The 19,094-nt window shown below is 42.8% G+C and overlaps 2 protein-coding genes across 8 annotated transcripts in view; one reads left to right on the forward strand and one right to left on the reverse strand.

Annotated features, from left to right (window-relative positions):
- Positions 1-209: 209 nt before the first annotated feature.
- ANAPC16 (anaphase promoting complex subunit 16) lies at positions 210-19,032 on the reverse strand. 4 transcript variants are annotated; one of them, XM_054503428.2, is made up of 5 exons: positions 18,595-18,711; positions 13,803-14,019; positions 10,038-10,206; positions 3,602-3,676; positions 210-1,038 (listed from the first exon to the last, which is right to left on the reverse strand). In XM_054503428.2, the coding sequence occupies exons 3-5, from the start codon at positions 10,177-10,179 to the stop codon at positions 923-925; spliced, it is 333 nt and encodes a 110-aa protein (XP_054359403.1). In that variant the 5' UTR covers positions 10,180-10,206; positions 13,803-14,019; positions 18,595-18,711; the 3' UTR covers positions 210-922. The 4 variants fall into 4 exon arrangements, with proteins under 4 accessions (XP_054359403.1, XP_054359404.1, XP_054359402.1 ...); XM_054503429.1 differs by lacking the exons at positions 13,803-14,019; positions 18,595-18,711 and adding an exon at positions 18,829-19,032; XM_054503427.2 differs by lacking the exon at positions 13,803-14,019 and having other exon boundaries at positions 18,595-18,728.
- The window catches only part of ASCC1 (activating signal cointegrator 1 complex subunit 1), a 130,720-nt gene continuing 130,029 nt past the window's right edge, over positions 18,404-19,094 (forward strand). For 3 of the 4 annotated variants that reach the window (XM_063670506.1, XM_063670505.1, XM_054503424.1), the window contains exon 1: positions 18,902-18,952. The gene's annotated coding sequence lies outside the window, so the exon portion shown is untranslated. Of the gene's footprint in view, positions 18,527-18,901; positions 18,953-19,094 lie in introns of those variants that run through there. The other variant, XM_054503425.2, reaches the window with a different exon arrangement.

Here is a 19,094-nt window from a genome sequence, read left to right on the forward strand (position 1 = left end):
CTGGGCAACAAGAGTGAAACTTCGCCTCAAAAAAACCTAAATATCATTAAGATAAATTTACGTACTCCTATAAAGACAAATATCCCTTAAGTAAAGCCAGTCTACCATTTGTTTAGGAGAGAGTTTTTAGATTCCCTTCTTCTAAAAAGTAATTTGACCTCTTCACCTCATCCCAAATCCCTGAGATTTTGAAAGGATAATGCCACCAATTTGGAGCTCTTTCAAAGGATTTATTTGCTACAGAATTGCTTGAGTCCACCAATGAGAAGAACTCAGGATTTCTGGGTTTAAAAGGATTTTGCTTACTGCTTTATTTTTACAAGTGCTGCCATATCCGAAAAGCACTTCTTTTTGCCAGCACTTGGCATGTCTAGAAGAGGTTAGAAAAAGTTAGAATCTATAGAATTGATGTCTAAAAATAGGAAAAAAAAATGAATATTTAAAAATTCCTCATTTGGATAGGTCCTGAGGTGAAATCACATTCATCTGCAAAATAACTTTTTTAGGTCAGAATGCTGTATTTTTAACCACAGATGCTGACCTTGACCTTGACTGGTAAATATTTCCAGGCACCATATGGATGACAGGACAGATGCCATTCAGTTGGCCAAATCTGATATATGCCCTACCTGGCTTGTGAAAATTTTTAAGTATCTCTTAACCCCAAACCTCCTGGTTCTCTGAAACCGACTGTCTTAATCTGATTCCCAATACTTTTAAAAACAAATAAACAAAATATTCCCTGAAAGATCACACATATAAGTATTTGTTGACTGTGAATAGATACAGAGAAACCAAGTACAAATGTGCATTAACAATTCAGCGATGTAGCTGTGGATCTCTGGATGGCTATGTAAGCTGTGAGAAAGTCCCCCACTGGCTTTGCACTAGCTGCACACCAGAGGTGACCATCCAGGCAGCATCAACCCGAAGAGGGGGTGAATCCCAGCAGCTGCTCGATGGGCTTAAACCGCCACTCGTCAGCCTCCAGCTCTTCTACCAAACCAGCTAGTTTTTCCATCCGAGCAACTTGCTGATCTGTAAAGAGTCAAGGAGAGAATATTATGTAACAACGTATTACCCATGAGACTGCCACCAGCCACCAAGATGATGACTGGTATAAAAATAATTTCTAGGCCGGGTGTGGTGGATCACGCCTGTAATCCCAGCACTTTGGGAGGCCGAGGCGGGCGGATCATGAGGTCAACAGATCGAGACCATCCTGGCCAATATGGTGAAACCCCGTCTCTATAAAAATACAAAAAAAATTAGGTGGACGTAGTGGCATGCGCCTGTAGTCCCATCTACTCGGGAGGCTGAGGCAGGAGAATCGCTTGAACCCTGGAGGCAGAGGTTGCAGTGAGCCGAGATCGTTCCACTGCATTCCAGCCTGGTGACAGAGTGAGACTCCGTCTCAAAAAAAAAAAAAAAATTTCTAGATGGATTTTTTTTTTCCCCTCAAGATTCTCTCTCTTTTTTTGGGGGGGGGGGCAGGGGCGGAACAGAGTCTTGCTTTGTTGCCCAGGCTGCAGTGCAATGGTGCGATCTCAGCTCACTGCAACCTCTGCCTCCTGGGTTCAAGTGATTCTCCCGCCTCAGCCTCCTGAGTAGCTGGGACTACAGGCACCCACCATCGTGCCTGGCTAAGTTTTGTGTTTTTGTAGAGACGGGGTTTTACCATGTTGGTCAGGCTAGTCTCGAACTCCTGACCTCAGGCGATCTGCCTGCCTTGGCCTCCCAAAGTGTTGGGATTATAGACATGAGCCACTGTGCCCAACCCTCAAAATTCTCATAATGGGGTCTTATTCTATGCTGTTGAGAAGGTTAATTTTTTTTTTCTTTCTTCATTTCTTTTTGAGACAGAGTTTCACTCTTATTGCCCAGGCTGGAGTGCAATGGTGTGATCTCAGCTCACTGCAACCTCTGTCTCCGGGGTCCAAGCGATTCTGCTGCCTCAACCTCCCGAGCAGCTGGAATTACAGGCATACGCCACCATGCCCGGCTAATTTTGTATTTTTAGTAGAGATGGGGTTTCTCCATGTTGGTCAGGCTGGTCTCGAATTCCCGACCTCAGGTGATCCGCCCGCCTCAGCCTCCCAAAGTGTTGGGATTATAGGCGTGAGCCACTGTGCCTGGCCTATTTTTTTTTTTTTTTAAGTCGGAAGTTTCTTCTAATGTTAAAAGAAGAAAGGCTGGGCGCAGTGGCTCATGCCTGTAATCCAAGCACTTTGGGATGCCAAGGCAGGCGGATCACAAGGTCAAGAGATCGAGACCATCCTGGCCAACATGGTGAAACCCCGTCTCTACTAAAAATACAAAAATTAGCTGGGCATGGTGGCGTGCACCTGTAGTCCCAGCTATTTGGGAGGCTGAGGAAGGAGAATCACTTGAACCCAGGAGGCAAAGGTTGCAGTGAGCCGCGATCATGCCATTGCGCTCCAGCCCGGGTGACAGTGAGAGACTCCGTTTCAAAAAATAAAAAAGTCATTTTAAAATAAAATGATCACATTTTCAGGATGTGCCCTATTCTTTTTTTTTTTTCCAGAGACAGGGTCTCACTCTGTTACCAAGGCTGGAGTATGCCTCCTGGGCTGAAGCGATCGTCCCAACTCAGCCTCCCAAGTAGCTGGGACCACAGGCATGCGCCACCATTCTCCACTAATTTTTGTATTTTCTTTTTTAGATATGGGGTTTCACCATGTTGCCCAGGTCAGTCTTGAACTCCTGGGCTCAAGCAGTCTTCCTGCTTCAGCCTCCCAAAGTGCTGGGATTAGAGGCATGAGCTACTGCACCCGGCCCGGATGTGCTCTGTTCCTAAAAAAAGTACTCATCCTCTATACCATAGTGATTTGTGGACTAAAATTCTAGGGTTAGAGGCAATTACAGCTTTTCCCCCTATATAATGTTTCAATGGAGAAATGCTCTGGTGGGGGAACACAGTTTGTTGATGCAGAAATGAAGTCCCGGTGAGGCCTAATGTAACAGAAAAGTTGTTATCAGGATGTTAGAGTATAGACAGACCAGGAGGTATTGTACAAATACTTGAAGATGATGATGGTAACCAGTGGAGGACAACAGTAAAAGGAGGTTTCAGACAGGAGAGGAAAAAGTAACACAAGAGGAGCAGGAAGCACTGACTCCCTGGAGGACCAACTTTTTTTGTTTTTCTTACTCTGTTGCCCAGGCTAGAGTGCAGTGGTGTGATTCCGGCTCACTGCAGCCTCAACCTCCCAGGCTCAAGTGATCTTCCCTCCTCAGCCTCCCAAGTAGCTGGGACTACAGGTGTGCGCCACCATGCTTGACTAATTTTTTCTTTGTAGAGATGCGGTTTCACCATGTTGGCCAGGCTGGTCTCAAACTCCTGACCTCAAGTGATCCACCCGCCTCAGCCTCCCAAAGTGCTGGGATTACAGACGTGAGCCACTGCACCCGGCCCCAACCTTAAGCCTCAATGTGGACATTATGACTAGATTAAGAATGTTCTTTAATTTAGGAAGTTCACTAAAATAGCCTTGTTGAGTTTGGGGGTTTTTGTCACAGCCTCATCCACCTCCTAGCAAATTTATTCTCACAGTCAAGTATGCAACACTCATGTGCTTACCATGTTTCACCTGTTTAAGCGTGGATGCCACTTGATAGCTAAAAACAGATTCGCAGAGGAATCTCTCAGAGCCATCTACAAACAAAAGGAGAAAAGGTTTTAATCTGCTCTAAGGGTTTTATGGCTTCTGATAAACCAAGTAAACTTGTCTGTTCTTTTCCCTGCTTGTACATTCAGGGTCTAGTTCTCAGTGTTTACAAAGACGGGTTCTGTTTCATTTAGAACTAAGACTGTTATAAAAGCTATTTATTCTATACCTAGAATATTAAAATAGTCTCTCTACTTAAGAGTTTAAAAATAGTGTTTAAAAAAACAAAAACAAGAAACCTCAGTCTGATGTCCTGGTCAACACTTCCCTCCTCCCAACCTGAGAGTTCCTTAATGTTCTCCTGTATGTCAAGCAAACACTGGCAGCTGACACATTTGGCCTTGTGGCTGTCTCCTGTAGTGTCAAAATATAAAGGTTCACCAAAACTCCAAATCATTTTCAGTCTAAAAAACAAAGCTGAGGAAAAAACAATTGTTGATTTTTAATATATCAAATTACATCACTCTGACAATCACAGAACACTGCTGGGAAATTTCATTCTGTGAACGCAAACTGTAACCTTGATTTTCCAACTGAACCCAAACACTGCAATTTGGATGATGATAAGAGTATGGTGCAAGTTCAGAACCTAGAATTGTACTGGTGCCAAGAACTGCCAACAAGAAGTGGCCAACTCAGTTGCCACAGCACTTGGAAGATGATCATGAAACATAAGCTAGTTTACGTTATTCCTTGTCAGGCGAGGGCTGATACAGCAAAACATATTCTCAAAAATTTACAGCTCACGTAGAAACATTTGATTTTTAAAAAGGTAGCAGAAACCATTTGGGGGATGTACCTGATTGTGAAAATCCTAAAACAAACGGGGAGAGAGGACACAGCTGTCCTTTTTCAGGCAGTACTTCATGTCAGCACTACTAGGCCTCAAGCATTCACCCATCAATCATGGGTTGTTGTGTTGGCCAGGTATTAGATGGCAAGGAGACAGGACTAACACATTCTGGCCTCATGCTGAGTTTCACACAAAGGAGATCTTATTTCAGAAGTCACAATAACCAATTTAAAAAAAAAAAAAACAACTATAGATACTGTATCCAAAGAGTTTGAATATATAACCAAGAGGGCATCCTTCCAATATCTCTTCAAAATGATCCAAAAAAAAAAAAAGAGAAAAAGAAAAACATGAAAGTATAATTACTGGGATGTATACTTTTTGTATTCTTCAGAGAGAGTGTTACATTCTGTAAATTCAAACTCGGTCTCAAAAAAAAAAGAGGTTTGAATGTCAGCAGTCATTATCCTATTCATATTCTTGCTTAAAAAGTCCAATTATAACTCATTTTATTTTAGAAAGAGGAAAGCATAGACAATTAGAGTTTACCTCCCAGGTGGTTTGATCCTGAATTTTAGGATTATACACAAGGCAGTGGGAATTATAGGCTATAAGGATCAGGCCAAGATGTATATGGAAGCTCCTGAAAGTGCCACCTCTCACTTACATTTAATCACAGGCACCATTAGGATAAAATGGTTAAGTTGTGATATTTGCATATTTTCCTTGGTAATGAACTTCAAAGCAAAAGGATATAAGCTAAACTTTCAAAAAGGCACCTCTGCATGTCACTCCACCACACTATATGCCTGTGGAACACACTTTTGCTGATTTGCAGCTCCCTATTAACCACAAAGTCCAGTTGCTTCTTAGCCACATCCTATTAGATGTGGTATCAGTACCAGTCTAAAGCCTGGAATTTCTCCAGAACGGAGTCAGCTGGGGGCAATCTCTTCCATTTAGAAACTGTAATCAAACCCTTTGTAACACAGCAGGTAGCAATACATCAGCTTTCCTCGTAAGGGACAAGCAAAGGTCATAAACAGGGAAAAGTTCAGTAAATTACCCAAATCTAACACCATAGCCAACTCCAATAAATAAGGATGGTAACAAATACATTAAAAAGAATATTACCTCACAGTAGGAAATTAGACAATGCCAGATAACTTAGACTTCAGTGGCTACAATGTCTCTAAAATACAGCCATTGATGGGCTGGAAGGCAGTTTCTAATGTGCTCAGTAATAACTGGGTGAGGACAATTTTGGCCAAGGAGAGAAGAATGCTGAAAACTGCTTATGTGAGGTGTCTGTTATCAGAGAGTAGAGGCACAAAAAAGTTAACTCACAAGGTTAATTCACAAGGTTAACTACAGGTGATTTGGGTTTACTATCCTAGACTCACGAGGATATAACATCAAGTTGAACCTGTCGAGATTAAAAACAGCATCCATCCTTGATTCCTAACTGCTTTTGTTCCTTACTTTTGACAGGCAACCCTTCCTGCTCTATTTTCATATTCTTTTTTTTTTTTTTTAACGGAGTCTCGCTCTGTCGCCCAGGCTGGGGGGCAGTGGCGTGATCTGGGCTCATTGCAACCTCTACCTCCTGGGTTCAAGCAATTCTCTCAGCCTCCTGAGTAGCTGGGACTACAGGCACACACCACGATGCTTTTTTTTTTTTTTGTATTTTTAGTAGAGGCGGGTGTCACCATATTGGTTAGGCTGGTCTCAAACTCCTGACCTCAGGTGATCCGCCCACCTCAGCCTCCCAAAGTGCTGGGATTACAGGCGTGAGGCACCGCGCCTGGCCTCTATTTTCATATTCTATTAAACTATTATTGGTCAGGTACATGTGTGTTAGATTTATGGTATAATAGAATAGTATCACCTATAAACATGGTAGAAAATGCTTCCAAATCCAACATCCTTACATTTCAGAGTACTCTTTTCAATTTAATATTCTTGATTTGATCAAGAATATTAAATGGGTTTAGGGGCTGCCATCTCTACATTATTTTTCACAGTCTTTAAGTGTAATACTCTTTATATTCTTTTTAAGATTTTAGATTTTTAAAGATTATCTTAATCTTTTTAAGATTTAAGATTTTTAAGATTTAAGATTATTGGTAAAACTTGAAATCTAAGAAACACAATCAAAACTGTGCACTGTGTATTTATACTTAATATAAATGTATCCTACAACAGAGATCCAACACATTTCTCCATGAAGCATATTGAGATGGAATAAAAATGGATAGACCTATAACTCGTTAGAACATCAACATTCAGACTAATCTCAGAAGCCTTTCTTCTTCAATATCTCCACATAATTTGGTGTATACTGACAAAGAATGCTGATAGCTTTGAGACTGTGGAGGTACCTCCTGTATTAAATTCCTCTTATAGCTAGAATTTAAATGACTTTAATCTTAGAGCTCCATTGTTGAATACTGATTCTTCTGCTGCTATAAAACTCATTAAGCAATTTAAGTGTCTCCCATTTTTGATTTGTTTTGTGGGAAACTTCCTTAATACTAGGTCTCTGCTGCATATAAATGAAGTCATAATATAGTTTTAGCACCAAATATGGTAACAGGGCCCCAATTGTTCACTACTTCCAACCAGACTCAGTGATACTAACTTGAGTACTTAGTTAACACAATTAAAGAAAATAAAAAGGCAAAGAGAGAAGTACATATATCACTAATTACATATGCTACCTGGTCATCTACCTCACCACTAGTCATAACCCAAACCAATCCTAGGGAGCTCCATGGTCCCAGAGTCCCCCCGTGGTTTCCTGTCACAAATGATTTTGGGCTTAACCAGTAACTCTTTTTATTATTTCTGATTATTCATCACCCCCAAGGCCAACTATAGTTTCTTTCTTTTCTTTTTTTTTTTTTGAGACAAGGTCTCCATCACCCAGGCTTGAATGCAGTGATGCGATCACAGCTCACTGCAGCCTCCACCTCCCAGGCTCAGGTGAACCTCCCACCTCACCTTCCTAAGTGGCTGGGACTACAGCCACGTGCCACCACACCCAGCTAATTTTTGTATTTTTTCTAGAGACAGGATTTCGTCATGTTGCCCAGGCTGGTCTCAAACTCCTGGGTTCAAGCAATCTGCCTGCCTCAGCCTCCCAAAGTGCTGGGATTACAGGTGTGAGCCACTATGCCTGGCCTATAGTTTGTATCTTTCTCACAGATATTCCTAGATTAGTTTTAAAATATATTTGTGTAAATTTGAAATATTAAGGCCAGGCGCGGTGGTTCATGCCTGTAATCATAGCACTTTGGGAGGCTGAGGTGGGCAGATCACTTGAGGTCAGGAGTTCAAGCCCAGCCTGGGCAACATGGCGAAACCCTGTCTCTATTAAAAATATAAAAAAAATTAGCCAGGTGTGGTGGTAGGCACCTGTAATCCCAGCTGCTTGGGAGGCTGGGGCAGGAGAATCACTTGAACCCGGGAGGCAGAGGTTGTAGTGAGCCGAGATAGAGCCACTGCACTACAGCCTGGGCAACAGAGTGAGACTCTGTCTCAAAAAAAAAAAAAAAAAATTGCAACACTTAAAGGAAAAAAGATCAATATACAATTAAGCACTAAAATGCTAGAATCAAGTAAATTTTGAATCCTTCATAGGTTATTCCCCAAAGCTTTTTGCTTTTTGTTTTTTTTTTTTGAGACACAGTCTTGCTCTGTCACCAGCCTGGAGTACAGTGGCATGATACCTGCTCACTGCAACCTCTGCCTCCCAGATTCAAGTGATTCTCCTGCCTCAGCCTCCCGAGTAGCTGGACTACAGGCACGCGCCACCACATCCAGCTAATTTTTTTGTATTTTTAGTAGAGATGGGTTTCACCATGTTAGCCAAGATGGTCTCTATCTCCTGACCTTGTGATCTGACTGCCTTGGCCTCCCGAAGTGCTGGGATTACAGGCGTGAGCCACCACGCCTGCCCTCCCAATGCTTTTTAAAAATTTATTATTAATATTTTTTGAGACAGTCTCATTCTGTCACCCAGGCTGGAGTGCCGTGGCATGATCATGGCTCAATGCAAACTTGAACTCCTGGGCTCAAACAATTCTCATGCCTTGGCTTTCCAAAATGCTGAAATTTTAGGTTTGAGCCACCACTCCTGGTCCCAATGTTTTTCAAAATATGGAAGACTGCCTTCATGAGAAGGGCCTGGATGCTGGTAAAAAATGGACTCCTGAGCTACACCCTAGACTAATTCAGAAACTCTAAGGTGGGCCCAGAAATATGCATTTTATTTATTTATTTATATATATTTTTGAGACAGAGTCTTGCTCTGTCACCCAGGCTAGAGTGCAGTGGCACGATATTGGCTCACTGCAACCTCTGCCTTCTGGGTTCAAGTGATTCTCCTGCCTCAGCCACCCAATTAGCTGGGATTACAGACACCCGCCACCATGCCCAGCTAGTTTTTGTATTTTTAGTAGAGACGGGGTTTCACCATGTTGGGCAGGCTGGTCTCGAACTCCTGACCTCAGGTGATCCACCCGCCTTGGCCTCCCAAAGTGCTGGGATTATAGGCATGAGCTACAGTGCCTGGCCAGAAATGTGCATTTTAAGTAACCTCTTCAGGTGATTTTTATGCTCTCTGATAAGAAGTATTAGTCTAGCTCTTCAAATGACATGCTTACAGCCTGTACCCTGATCTTGGCCAGCCAGTCAGCCAATGATGCTGAACAAGATGGTGAATGATTTGATGCAAATCTGGCTCTGGTGCTAGAAGAACCACACAGCATCATGCTGCAGTGGGTCAGGAGTCATGTTCACACAAAAGGGCAATGTATTAGCTTTTATTCCCTCTTAGAACCTTTCTGACAGGGTAAATCTATCTGTAGATTAATCATCCTAGAAAAAAATACATCAAACCTACTACCATGGGAGGTAGACAGATGCCAGGATAAAGCAAACTGGAGTAGGAAGTCAAGAGAATTCCTGGATTCAGTGCTGACTCTGCCTTTTTTTTTGAGACAGAGTCTCATTCTGTCGCCCAGGCTGGAGTGCAGTGGCGTGATCTCGGCACATGGCAACTTCTACCTCCCAGGTTCAAGCGATTCTCCTGCCTCAGCCTACCCAGTAGCCGGGATTACAGGCGCCTACCACCATACCTGGCTAATTTTTGTATTTTTAGTAGAGATGGGGTTTCACCATGTTGGCCAGGCTGGTCTCAAACTCCTGGCCTCAAGTGATCCACCTGCCTCGGTCTCCCAAAGTGCTGGGATAATGGGGTGAGCCACCGTGCCCAGCCCTGACTCTGCCTTTAACCTGGTCAAATCACTTAACTTTTCTGGATCTAAATAACCCTAGATGACTTCATTGATTTCCAAAGTCCTTTTCAGCTCCAAAATTCTGATTCTGGAGCAAGATTTGTTTTTAAAGACATTATTTTGAGATAGGGACAAGAGATGAAATGTGGAGCTGAAATCAGGGCAAACTCATCTTTAATCCACTTAATAGCTTCTTTACAATTAATATGCATTGCAGGTCTGAATCCAATTATTCAGAAAGCAGCATGAGATCACCTTCTAACATCTCTCCAGCTCCTTTGGGGTAGGTGAAAAGGGCTTTCCGTGGTGGGGCAAGGTCTGAGACACTGAAACCAGATCCAGTGACAGAACTTCCACTGACCCCACCAGCTGAGGAGGATGATGATGAAGCAGCCATTTCCTCTCTAGCAGAATTCTTACTTCACTACAGAGAAAGAAAAACAGCAATTGGCAAGTTTATGGAAGTGAGAGTGACAACATTTCATTCTAGCTGCCGTAAGGGCAAGCATACAGTTTTGTAGAGAGTTAGCTCCCCTTTTTTCTATCCTTTCTACGTTCACAATATTTTATTGATGTCTCAGGCCAAAATATCAGTCAGGTTTTGAACTGAAAATATGCTTAAGAATAGTATATCTACTTAAAACACGAATTCCTACCATTAGCAAACTGTTTATGTCAACTGAGATTGACTGTGGGTGATTTATGAGTTATGAAGGGGTGATATGGCAGTGCCAAGGCAGAAATTTCACTGAGGAAATAAGTTATATGAGGATAAAAGCATCACACTTCATAGGACGATTTGTCTTGGATACATCCTGATCAAGCCACAACAATAAATTATAATATTTTCCAAATAACATTCCAGAATAACACTGTGTTCTGTTCCCAGGGAAGGGGAACTAGGTAGGAAATACATATTGGCTTTCTCATTAAAAATTAACCTTTTGGCCAGGCACGGTGGCTCACACCTATAATCCCAGTACTTCGGGAGGCCGAGACGGATAGATCACCTGAGGTCAGGAGTTCAAGACCAGCCTGGCCAACATGGTGAAACCCTGTCTCTACTAAAAATACAAAAAAATTTAGCAGGGCGTGGTGGTGGGCGCCTCTCATCCCAGCTACTCGGGAGGCTGAGGCAAGAGAATCGTTTGAACCCGGGAGGCGGAGGTTGCAGTGAGCCTGGGCGACAGAGCGGGACTCTCAAAAAAAAAAAAAAAAAAAAAAATTAATCTTTTGATCTAAATGTAATACCCAAACTTATCACTTGGTGGCATCTCAAAACTGGAACAAAAAGTTCAGGAAACAATCTTGGAAATCATGGCCTATGATGAACAGAGCACCTGTGAGTGTTTAATCCTATTTCATATTAAAAAATGCAAATGTTAACGAGAAAACTGTACTGAATACATGACACCTTACAAAGGTTCAAAACAAAACACTCCCTTTGACACAGAAGCTTACACGACTTTAACAAAAATTCTAAAAAGTGTATATGGTATTTTCTTTCTTTCCTTTTTTAATTTTTTGAGACGGAGTCTCGCTCTTGTCGCCCACGCAAGAGTGCAGTGGCACGATATCGGCTCACTGCAACCTCTGCCTCCTAGTTTCAAGCGATTCTCCTGTCAGCCTCCCGAGTAGCTGGAATTACAGGCATGAGCCACCGTGCCCAGCTAATTTTTGTATTTTTAGTAGGCACAGGGTTTCACCACGTTGGCCATGCTGGTCTCAAACTCCTGACCTCAGGTGATCTGCCTGCCTTGGCCTCCCAAAGTGCTGGGATTACAGGCATGAGCCACTGCGCCTGGCCTCTTTCCTTTTTTTTTTTTTTTAAATAGAGACAAGGTCTTGCTATGTTGCCCAGTCTGGTATGTATGTATGTATTTATTTACGGAGTCTCGCTCTGTCGGCAGGCTGGAGTGCAGTGGTGCGATCTCTGCTCACTGCAACCTCTGCCTCCCAGGTTCAAGCGATTCTCCTGCCTCAGCCTCCTGAGTAGCTGGGACTACAGGTGCGTGCCACCACGTGCAGCTAATTTTTATATTTTTAGTTGAGACAGGGTTTCACCATGTTGGCCAGGATGATCTCCATCTCTTGACCTCGTGATCTGCCTGCCTCGGCCTCCCAAAATGCTGGGATTACAGACATGAGCCATCATGCCCGGCCAGTCTGGTCTTTAACTCCTGGTCTCAAGTGATTCTCCCACCTTGGTCTCCCAAAGTCTCACTGTGCTCAGCCCTCTAACAAGTGTATTTAGTATTTTTTAAAGAAAAAATGGCCGGGTGCGGTGGCTCACACCTGTAATCCCAGCACTTTGGGAGGCCGAGGCGGGTGGATCACGAGGTCAGGAGTTCGAGACCAGCCTGGTCAACATGGTGAAATCCAATCTCTACTGAAAATACAAAAATTAGCTGGGCATGGTGGTGTGTGCCTGTAATCCCAGCTACTCAAGAGGCTGAGGCAGGAGAATTGCTTGAACCCGGGAGATGGTGGTTGCAGTAAGCCAAGACTGCACCATTGCACTCCAGCCTGGGCAAAAGAGTGAGACTCTGTCTCAAAAAAAAAAAAAAAAAAAAAAAAAAAAAAAAAAAAAAAATTAGCTGGGTGTGGTGGTGGGCGCCTGTAGTCTCAGCTACTCAGGAGACTGAGGCAGGAGAATCACTTGAACCTGAACCTGGGAGGCGGAGGTTGCAGTGAGCTGAGATCATTTCATTGCACTCCAGTCTGGGTGACAGAGCCAGACTCCGTTTCAAAAAAAAGAAAAGAAAAAATGGTCTAGTGCCATGCTGTCTAATAGAACTTTCTGCCATGATGGAAATGTTCCAGTGTTCTATTTCTGCACTGCACAATATGGTTGCCAGTAGCTTCATGTTGCATCTATAAACTGGTGTGACTGAAGAACTGTATTTTAAATTTTATTTAATAGTAATTAAAATTTAAGTAGCCACATGTGGCTATTGGCTGTTGTAATGGATAAAGTTCTAGTATTTAGATTAAAAATAACTTTATATTGAATTATACACTTTAAAATGGCAAATGGTTGATTTTATGTTATGTGAATTTTAGCCCGATTAAAAGAAAGGACTTCAAAAAGGATTGTAGGCTGGTGGCTAATGCCTGTAATGCCAGCACTTTGGGAGGCCGAGGTGGGCAGATCACCTGAAGTCAGGAGTTCAAGACCAGCCTGGTAAACATGGCGAAACTCTATCTCTATTAAAATACAAAAATGAGCTGGGCGTGGTGGCAGGCGCCTGTAATCCCAGCTACTTGGGAGGCTAAGGCAGGAGAATAGCTTGAACTCGGGAGGTGGAGGTTGCAGTGAGCTGAGATAGCACCATTGCACTCCAGCTTGGGCAACAAGAGCGAAACTCCATCTGTGGAGGGGTGGAAAAGGATTGTAAAATGAATTTCCCTCTATAATGGTCAGAGAGAATTTTAGCTGAGTTTTTTTTTTTTTTTTTTGACCAGTCACGTGAAGCAGTGGGAGTGGAAAAGGAACAAAGAAATCTGTAACTGGTGGTGATCAGTTAGTGTAAACACCACTTCACCTAGACCAGCCTGAGTATTTTTCTTTTGGGTTTTTTTTTTTTTGCTAGTTGCAAAATGAACATATTTATTATAAAAAAGTTGAAACATATTTGTTTTTTGAGGCAGGCTCTCGCTCTGTCACCCAGGCTGAAGTGCAGCAGCGTGATCATGCTATTGCAGCCTCAATCTCCTGGGCTCAAGCAATCCTCCAACCTCTCAACCTCCCAAGTCGCTGGGACCTGACCTCAGGTGCATGCCACCATGCCCAGCTAATTTTTTTTACTTTCAGTAGAGACAACTTCTCACCATGTTGCCCCTACGCTGGTATGGAACTCCTGGGCTCAAGCAGTTCTCCCACCCTGGCCTCCCAAAGTGTTGGGATTACAGGTGTTAGCCACCATGCCTGGCTGAAACTTATGTTTTCTTTCCTTTTCTTTTTTGAGACGGAGTTTCCCTCTTGTTGCCCAGGCTGGAAATGGCGCGATCTTGGCTCACCGCAACCTCTGCCTCCCGGATTCAAGCGATTCTCCTGCTTCAGCCTCCCGAGGAGCTGGGATTACACGCATGCACCACCATGCCTGGCTAGTTTTGTATTTTTAGTAGAGATGGGATTTCTCCATGTTGGTCAGGCTGGTCTTGAACTCCCGACCTCAGGTGATCCACCTGCCTTGGCCTCCCAAAGTGCTGGGATTACAGGTGTGAGCCACTGCACCTGGCCATGTTTTTTGAAAATAGAAAAAAGTGAGGAAATGAAATACAAATATAAATTTATATACATAAAATCCAGATTCCTAGTAAGGAAAATGATATAGTATGTCTTGAAATACTGGCTGTTCTGTTTGCTTAATTTTGTCATCACAAAATTTAAGGCTGTTAGAGAAGCAGAGGTTGTTTTCTGATTTCATTACATGTCTATAAGTAACACTGATTAATAGTGAAGTGGGGTATGGGAACGGTAAAACAACTATTATAACTAGACTGTCAGCAAAAATGCAAATTGATTAATGACATTTTATTTTTTATTTTTTTTGGAGACAGAGTCTCGCTATGTTTCCCAGGCTGGAATGCAGTGGCACTATCCTGGCTAACTCCAGCCTTGACCTCCTAGGTACAAGTTAACCTCTCACCTCAGTCTCCCGAGTAGCTGGGACTACAGGCACGTGCCAGAACATCTCACTAATTTTGTTTATTTTTTGTAGAGATGAAGTCTCACTATGTTGCTCAGGAGGGTCTCCAATTCCTGGGCTCAAGTGATCCTCCCACCTCAGCCTCCCAAAGTGCTGGGATTACAGGCCTGAGCCACTGTGCTCAGCTGACATTTTCAATCTTGTTATTAGATCACTCTTCCTTTTTTCTCTGAGCTCTGATAACTTTCCAAATTGTATTCATATCGACAGAGGCAACAACTTTGAGAGTTAGATTAATATCCAATCTTCCGGACTACACTGGGTCACAATATAGCCTGACAAGTTTTTGAATTGTTTTTGAACTTAAGCAGTAAGGGATCAGGTCCAAATCTCTAAGTGAATTCCTGGTGGGATTCAAATAAAGTATACAGACAACTTAGCCACCTTTTGGAGAGCGGCTCAGTCTTTATTTCCCATCAGTTCAGAGTAGAACCCACGGTGAACTGTTTATATATCTCACCTAAGATTTAAAACTCTAATCTATTTTACCTACACCCTGATAAATGCTCTATTTAGTTGCAAATGCTTTATACTTTATATTTTGAAGTCAGGTGCTGAGCAAAGCACCCAAGCAACTGCCAGAGGACAGCTTCAAAAGGTAGCCACAGTGTGACTTCTAAGCTGAATATAATCAAACGAATTCCCTTTCATCCTGTTTTCTTCCAAACTCTCAGAACTACTATCGTTCCATACACAAAACAGCCAGGGTTGAAAACTGGAGCACAGAATTAGCACAAAGCTAACTTTAAATAAGCAGTTTTCTGCTGAGGTGGAAGGATATACCTAAGTAATTTCTAGCTCTAAAGATTTAAGTTAAATTTTGAATGCTACCAGCAAGTGGTAAATGAGAGTAAAGCAAAACTAATAAACCCTAGATGGTAACTGCTCTCAGGGCAGGCATTAACTGATCACCAGAACCAAACATAACACCTGGCCTATAGTAAGGCAGTAGCTGTTCACTTCAGTAAATGTTTGCTGAGTGAATTAAATATTTCACAGAAACCACAGATTCCTTAAAGGTCATCTAACCCAACTTCCCCATTTTATACATGAAAAAATAAAACTGAGGTGTAGAGACAATTTTGGCTTATCTGCTGTGACATTTTGAAGCAATGGCTTGTTGGCATGTCATTTGTCATGTGCAAGGTAAAGCAGCATAATGGTTAAGATTATGAAGCCTCTCTGAGTTCTGGTTTTGCTACTTACTTGCTGCATGACTGTGGACAAATCATTTAACCCATTTATGCCTAGTGTTCCATTACTGGAACGCTAAGCATGTGGGAGTTATTTATATCCTACTGCTCAAGGTCATTGCCAAGGTCTGATGGCAAAAATGTAAAAAACTGCAACCTCCGACATATATATATACATACATATATATGTGTATATATGTATGTATACGTGTATGTATGTATATATGTGTATATATACATATATGTATGTATATATGTGTATATACATATATGTATGTATATATGTGTATATACATATATGTATGTATATGTGTATATACATATATGTATGTATATATGTGTATATACATATATGTATGTATATATGTGTATATACATATATGTATGTATATATGTGTATATACATATATGTATGTATATATGTGTATATACATATATGTGTATGTACATATGTGTATGTATGTGTATATGTACATATGTGTATGTATGTGTATATGTACATATGTGTATGTATGTGTATATGTACATATGTGTATGTATATGTGTATATGTACATATGTGTATGTATATGTGTATATATACATATGTGTATGTATATGTGTATATATACATATGTGTATGTATATGTGTATATATGTGTATATATGTATGTATATATGTGTACGTATATATACACATATGTATATATACGTATGTGTATATATGTATATATACGTATATATACACACATACGTATATATACGTATATATACACACACATACGTATATATACGTATATATACACACACATACGTATATATACGTATATATATATACACACACATACGTATATATACGTATATATATATATACACACACACATATGTATATATACGTGTGTGTATATATATATAATTATTTTTTTTTTGAGACGGAGTTTCACTCTTGTTGCCTGGGCTGGAGTGCAATGGCACGATCTTGGCTCACTGCAACCTCCGCCTCCCTCTCCGGGATCTTTTTGTTCCTTAGTTGTCTTATCTGCAAAATGGGAAACAGGTTGAGTACCCTTCATCCGAAATGCTTGGGACTTGGAAGTATTTTGGATTTCGGATTTTTTTTCGGGTTTTGGGATATTTGCATTATACTTAATGATTACGCCTCTCAAATCCGAAAATCTAAAATTCAAAATGCTCCAATTAGCATTTCCTTTGACCATCCTGTCAGTGCCTAAAAAGTTTTACATTTTGGAGGATTTTGGATTTCTGGACTAAGTATACTCAACCTGTAATAACAGCACCTACCTCACACAGGTGTGACAAAGATTAGTTAATACACGTAAAACACTTGGAACAGTTACAGGCTTAGTAAACACTTCATAAATCTTGGCTATTCAAAATTATTAACGGAGAGTTACTACTGAGTCTTTTTTCCTATGCAGATCCCAGTTTTTCATACTTACTATGAAAAAACCTCATGGAAAAAGTATTAATTCTCTCCATCTAACACAGAGTCAGCAAGCTCCCAGAGGAGAAAGAATCTGTTCAGGAGGAGGCCCAATACCTTCTATTAAGCACTTTATACTTTCATTTCTTTTTTTTTTGAGACGGATTCTCGCTCTGTCGCCCAGGCTGAAGTGCAGTGGCGCAATCTCGGCTCACTGCAAGCTCTGCCTCCTGGGTTCACGCCATTCTCCCGCCTCAGCCTCCCGAGTAGCTGGGACTACAGGCGCCCGCCACCACACTCAGCTAATTTTTTGTATTTTTTAGGAGAGACGGGGTTTCACCGTGTTAGCCAGGATGGTCTCGATCTCCTGACCTCGTGATCCGCCCGCCTCGGCCTCCCAAAGTGCTAGGATTACAGACGTGAGCCACCGTGCCCGGCCTACACTTTCATTTTAAGGTTCATGATCTTAAGAAACACCCTGCCACCTTCGAAAAGTCTTTCTACCCTCAATGCCGAGCACAGAACCTGCGGCAGTGTTTCCACTGTGCTTCCAGTCCCGAGCATTTCGGATGAATGAATGATGAACAAATGACAGAACGCAGGGCGAGCAGCTCAGCAAAGGTCATGCAGGAGATAGAGAAGTGCGGTGTCATGAGTATTGGATCATTATGGATTTTCTTCTTTTTCATTGTGGAGATCTATTCGCACAACTCTATCTTCAACCAGTTTGCCAGGCCCACCGGAGGTACCCAGTAAAATTTTGTCAAACAAATACTGATGATGAAGTATCCTGGGACTTGGCCCTGTCAGGGAAGTTGGGGCTGACAGTGGAGATCCTCACAGGAGAGTAACGATGCTTTGTGGACACAGATTGCTGTGTCCGAGCTAAGATGCTTAAACATTTACTTCATGTACGGCAGGGATGGCCTCGCATTCATATATTTATGAATATAAATTCCTTTCCTTTCTAACAGATATATGCCTATTTTCTTAAAAAGAGTAATTCCTTAAAACTTCCTACCCTAGTACAAAGACGAATTATTACAAGCAATCATTAAATTCCATCATCAACAAATCGTTCCACTTCAAAACAGCTGGATTACAACCCAAACCAAATAGATGCTGCAGCTGTAACTGGGGAAGGGGGGGAACGGGGCGGGGGGGCGTGGAGAAAAAGTGGCCAGAGAGGGGAGCGCTCAGAACACTAGCGGCTCCCAAGCTAACTCCTAGCCACTTTTCCCACCCAGCTGGGTCCCCAGGAAACGACGCCATCGGCGCTCTTCCACTGCGCAGGCGCCAGCCCTCGGCCCGCATGCGCACTCAGTCCAACCCGGCCTGGGGAAATTTCCTTTCGCACGTCTGCTACAGCAGTCTCCTGTTTCTCCTTCTACCTTCTCCATTTTTCTAGTCCCTGCAGGTAGGATCCTGGGGGTTAACTCCCTTTTCACCAAGCTCCCGAGGGCCCTTGATCCCTCAGCCTCTTACCTCAGCGGCTTTAGCACTTTCCCCTACAGCCCCGCCCCCAGGACCAGCCCGAGTGGCCGCGCTCACCACGACGAGGACGGCGGCGTGCTCGCGCCCCCACAGAGGGGGCCGGCGGCGAAGGCGGCGTGCGCGCGCCCGTGCCGTGGTGGGCGTGGCCGGGGCGGAGACGCGAGGAGGGGAGCAGAGAACGCGCTCGCGGAGAGGGATTCCGGGTCCTTCGCTTCCTCGCCCTACCTTGGTTTACCTGCTGCCGCCTAGTCCTCTTCTCCTTCTCTGATAATTGGGGGCCTCGGGTTCCCTCACGATATTGCAGAAAGACACAGCTTTCCTCTTCCTCTACAAACCACCTCGAAGCAGGGTTAAGTTGGTTATTCGCCCCTTTCTTTCCGAGTAGTCTCGTAGCGCAGGGCCATGTAAGACAGGTGGATGCTGCATTTGCTGTTTCCGCGACAACTGCCTGTTCTTCCGGAGCTCGTGGTCTGAGGGCCGACGACTACCTG

This window comes from Pongo pygmaeus, chromosome 8 (genome assembly GCF_028885625.2).
Source record: "Pongo pygmaeus isolate AG05252 chromosome 8, NHGRI_mPonPyg2-v2.0_pri, whole genome shotgun sequence".
Lineage (NCBI taxonomy): Eukaryota > Metazoa > Chordata > Mammalia > Primates > Hominidae > Pongo > Pongo pygmaeus.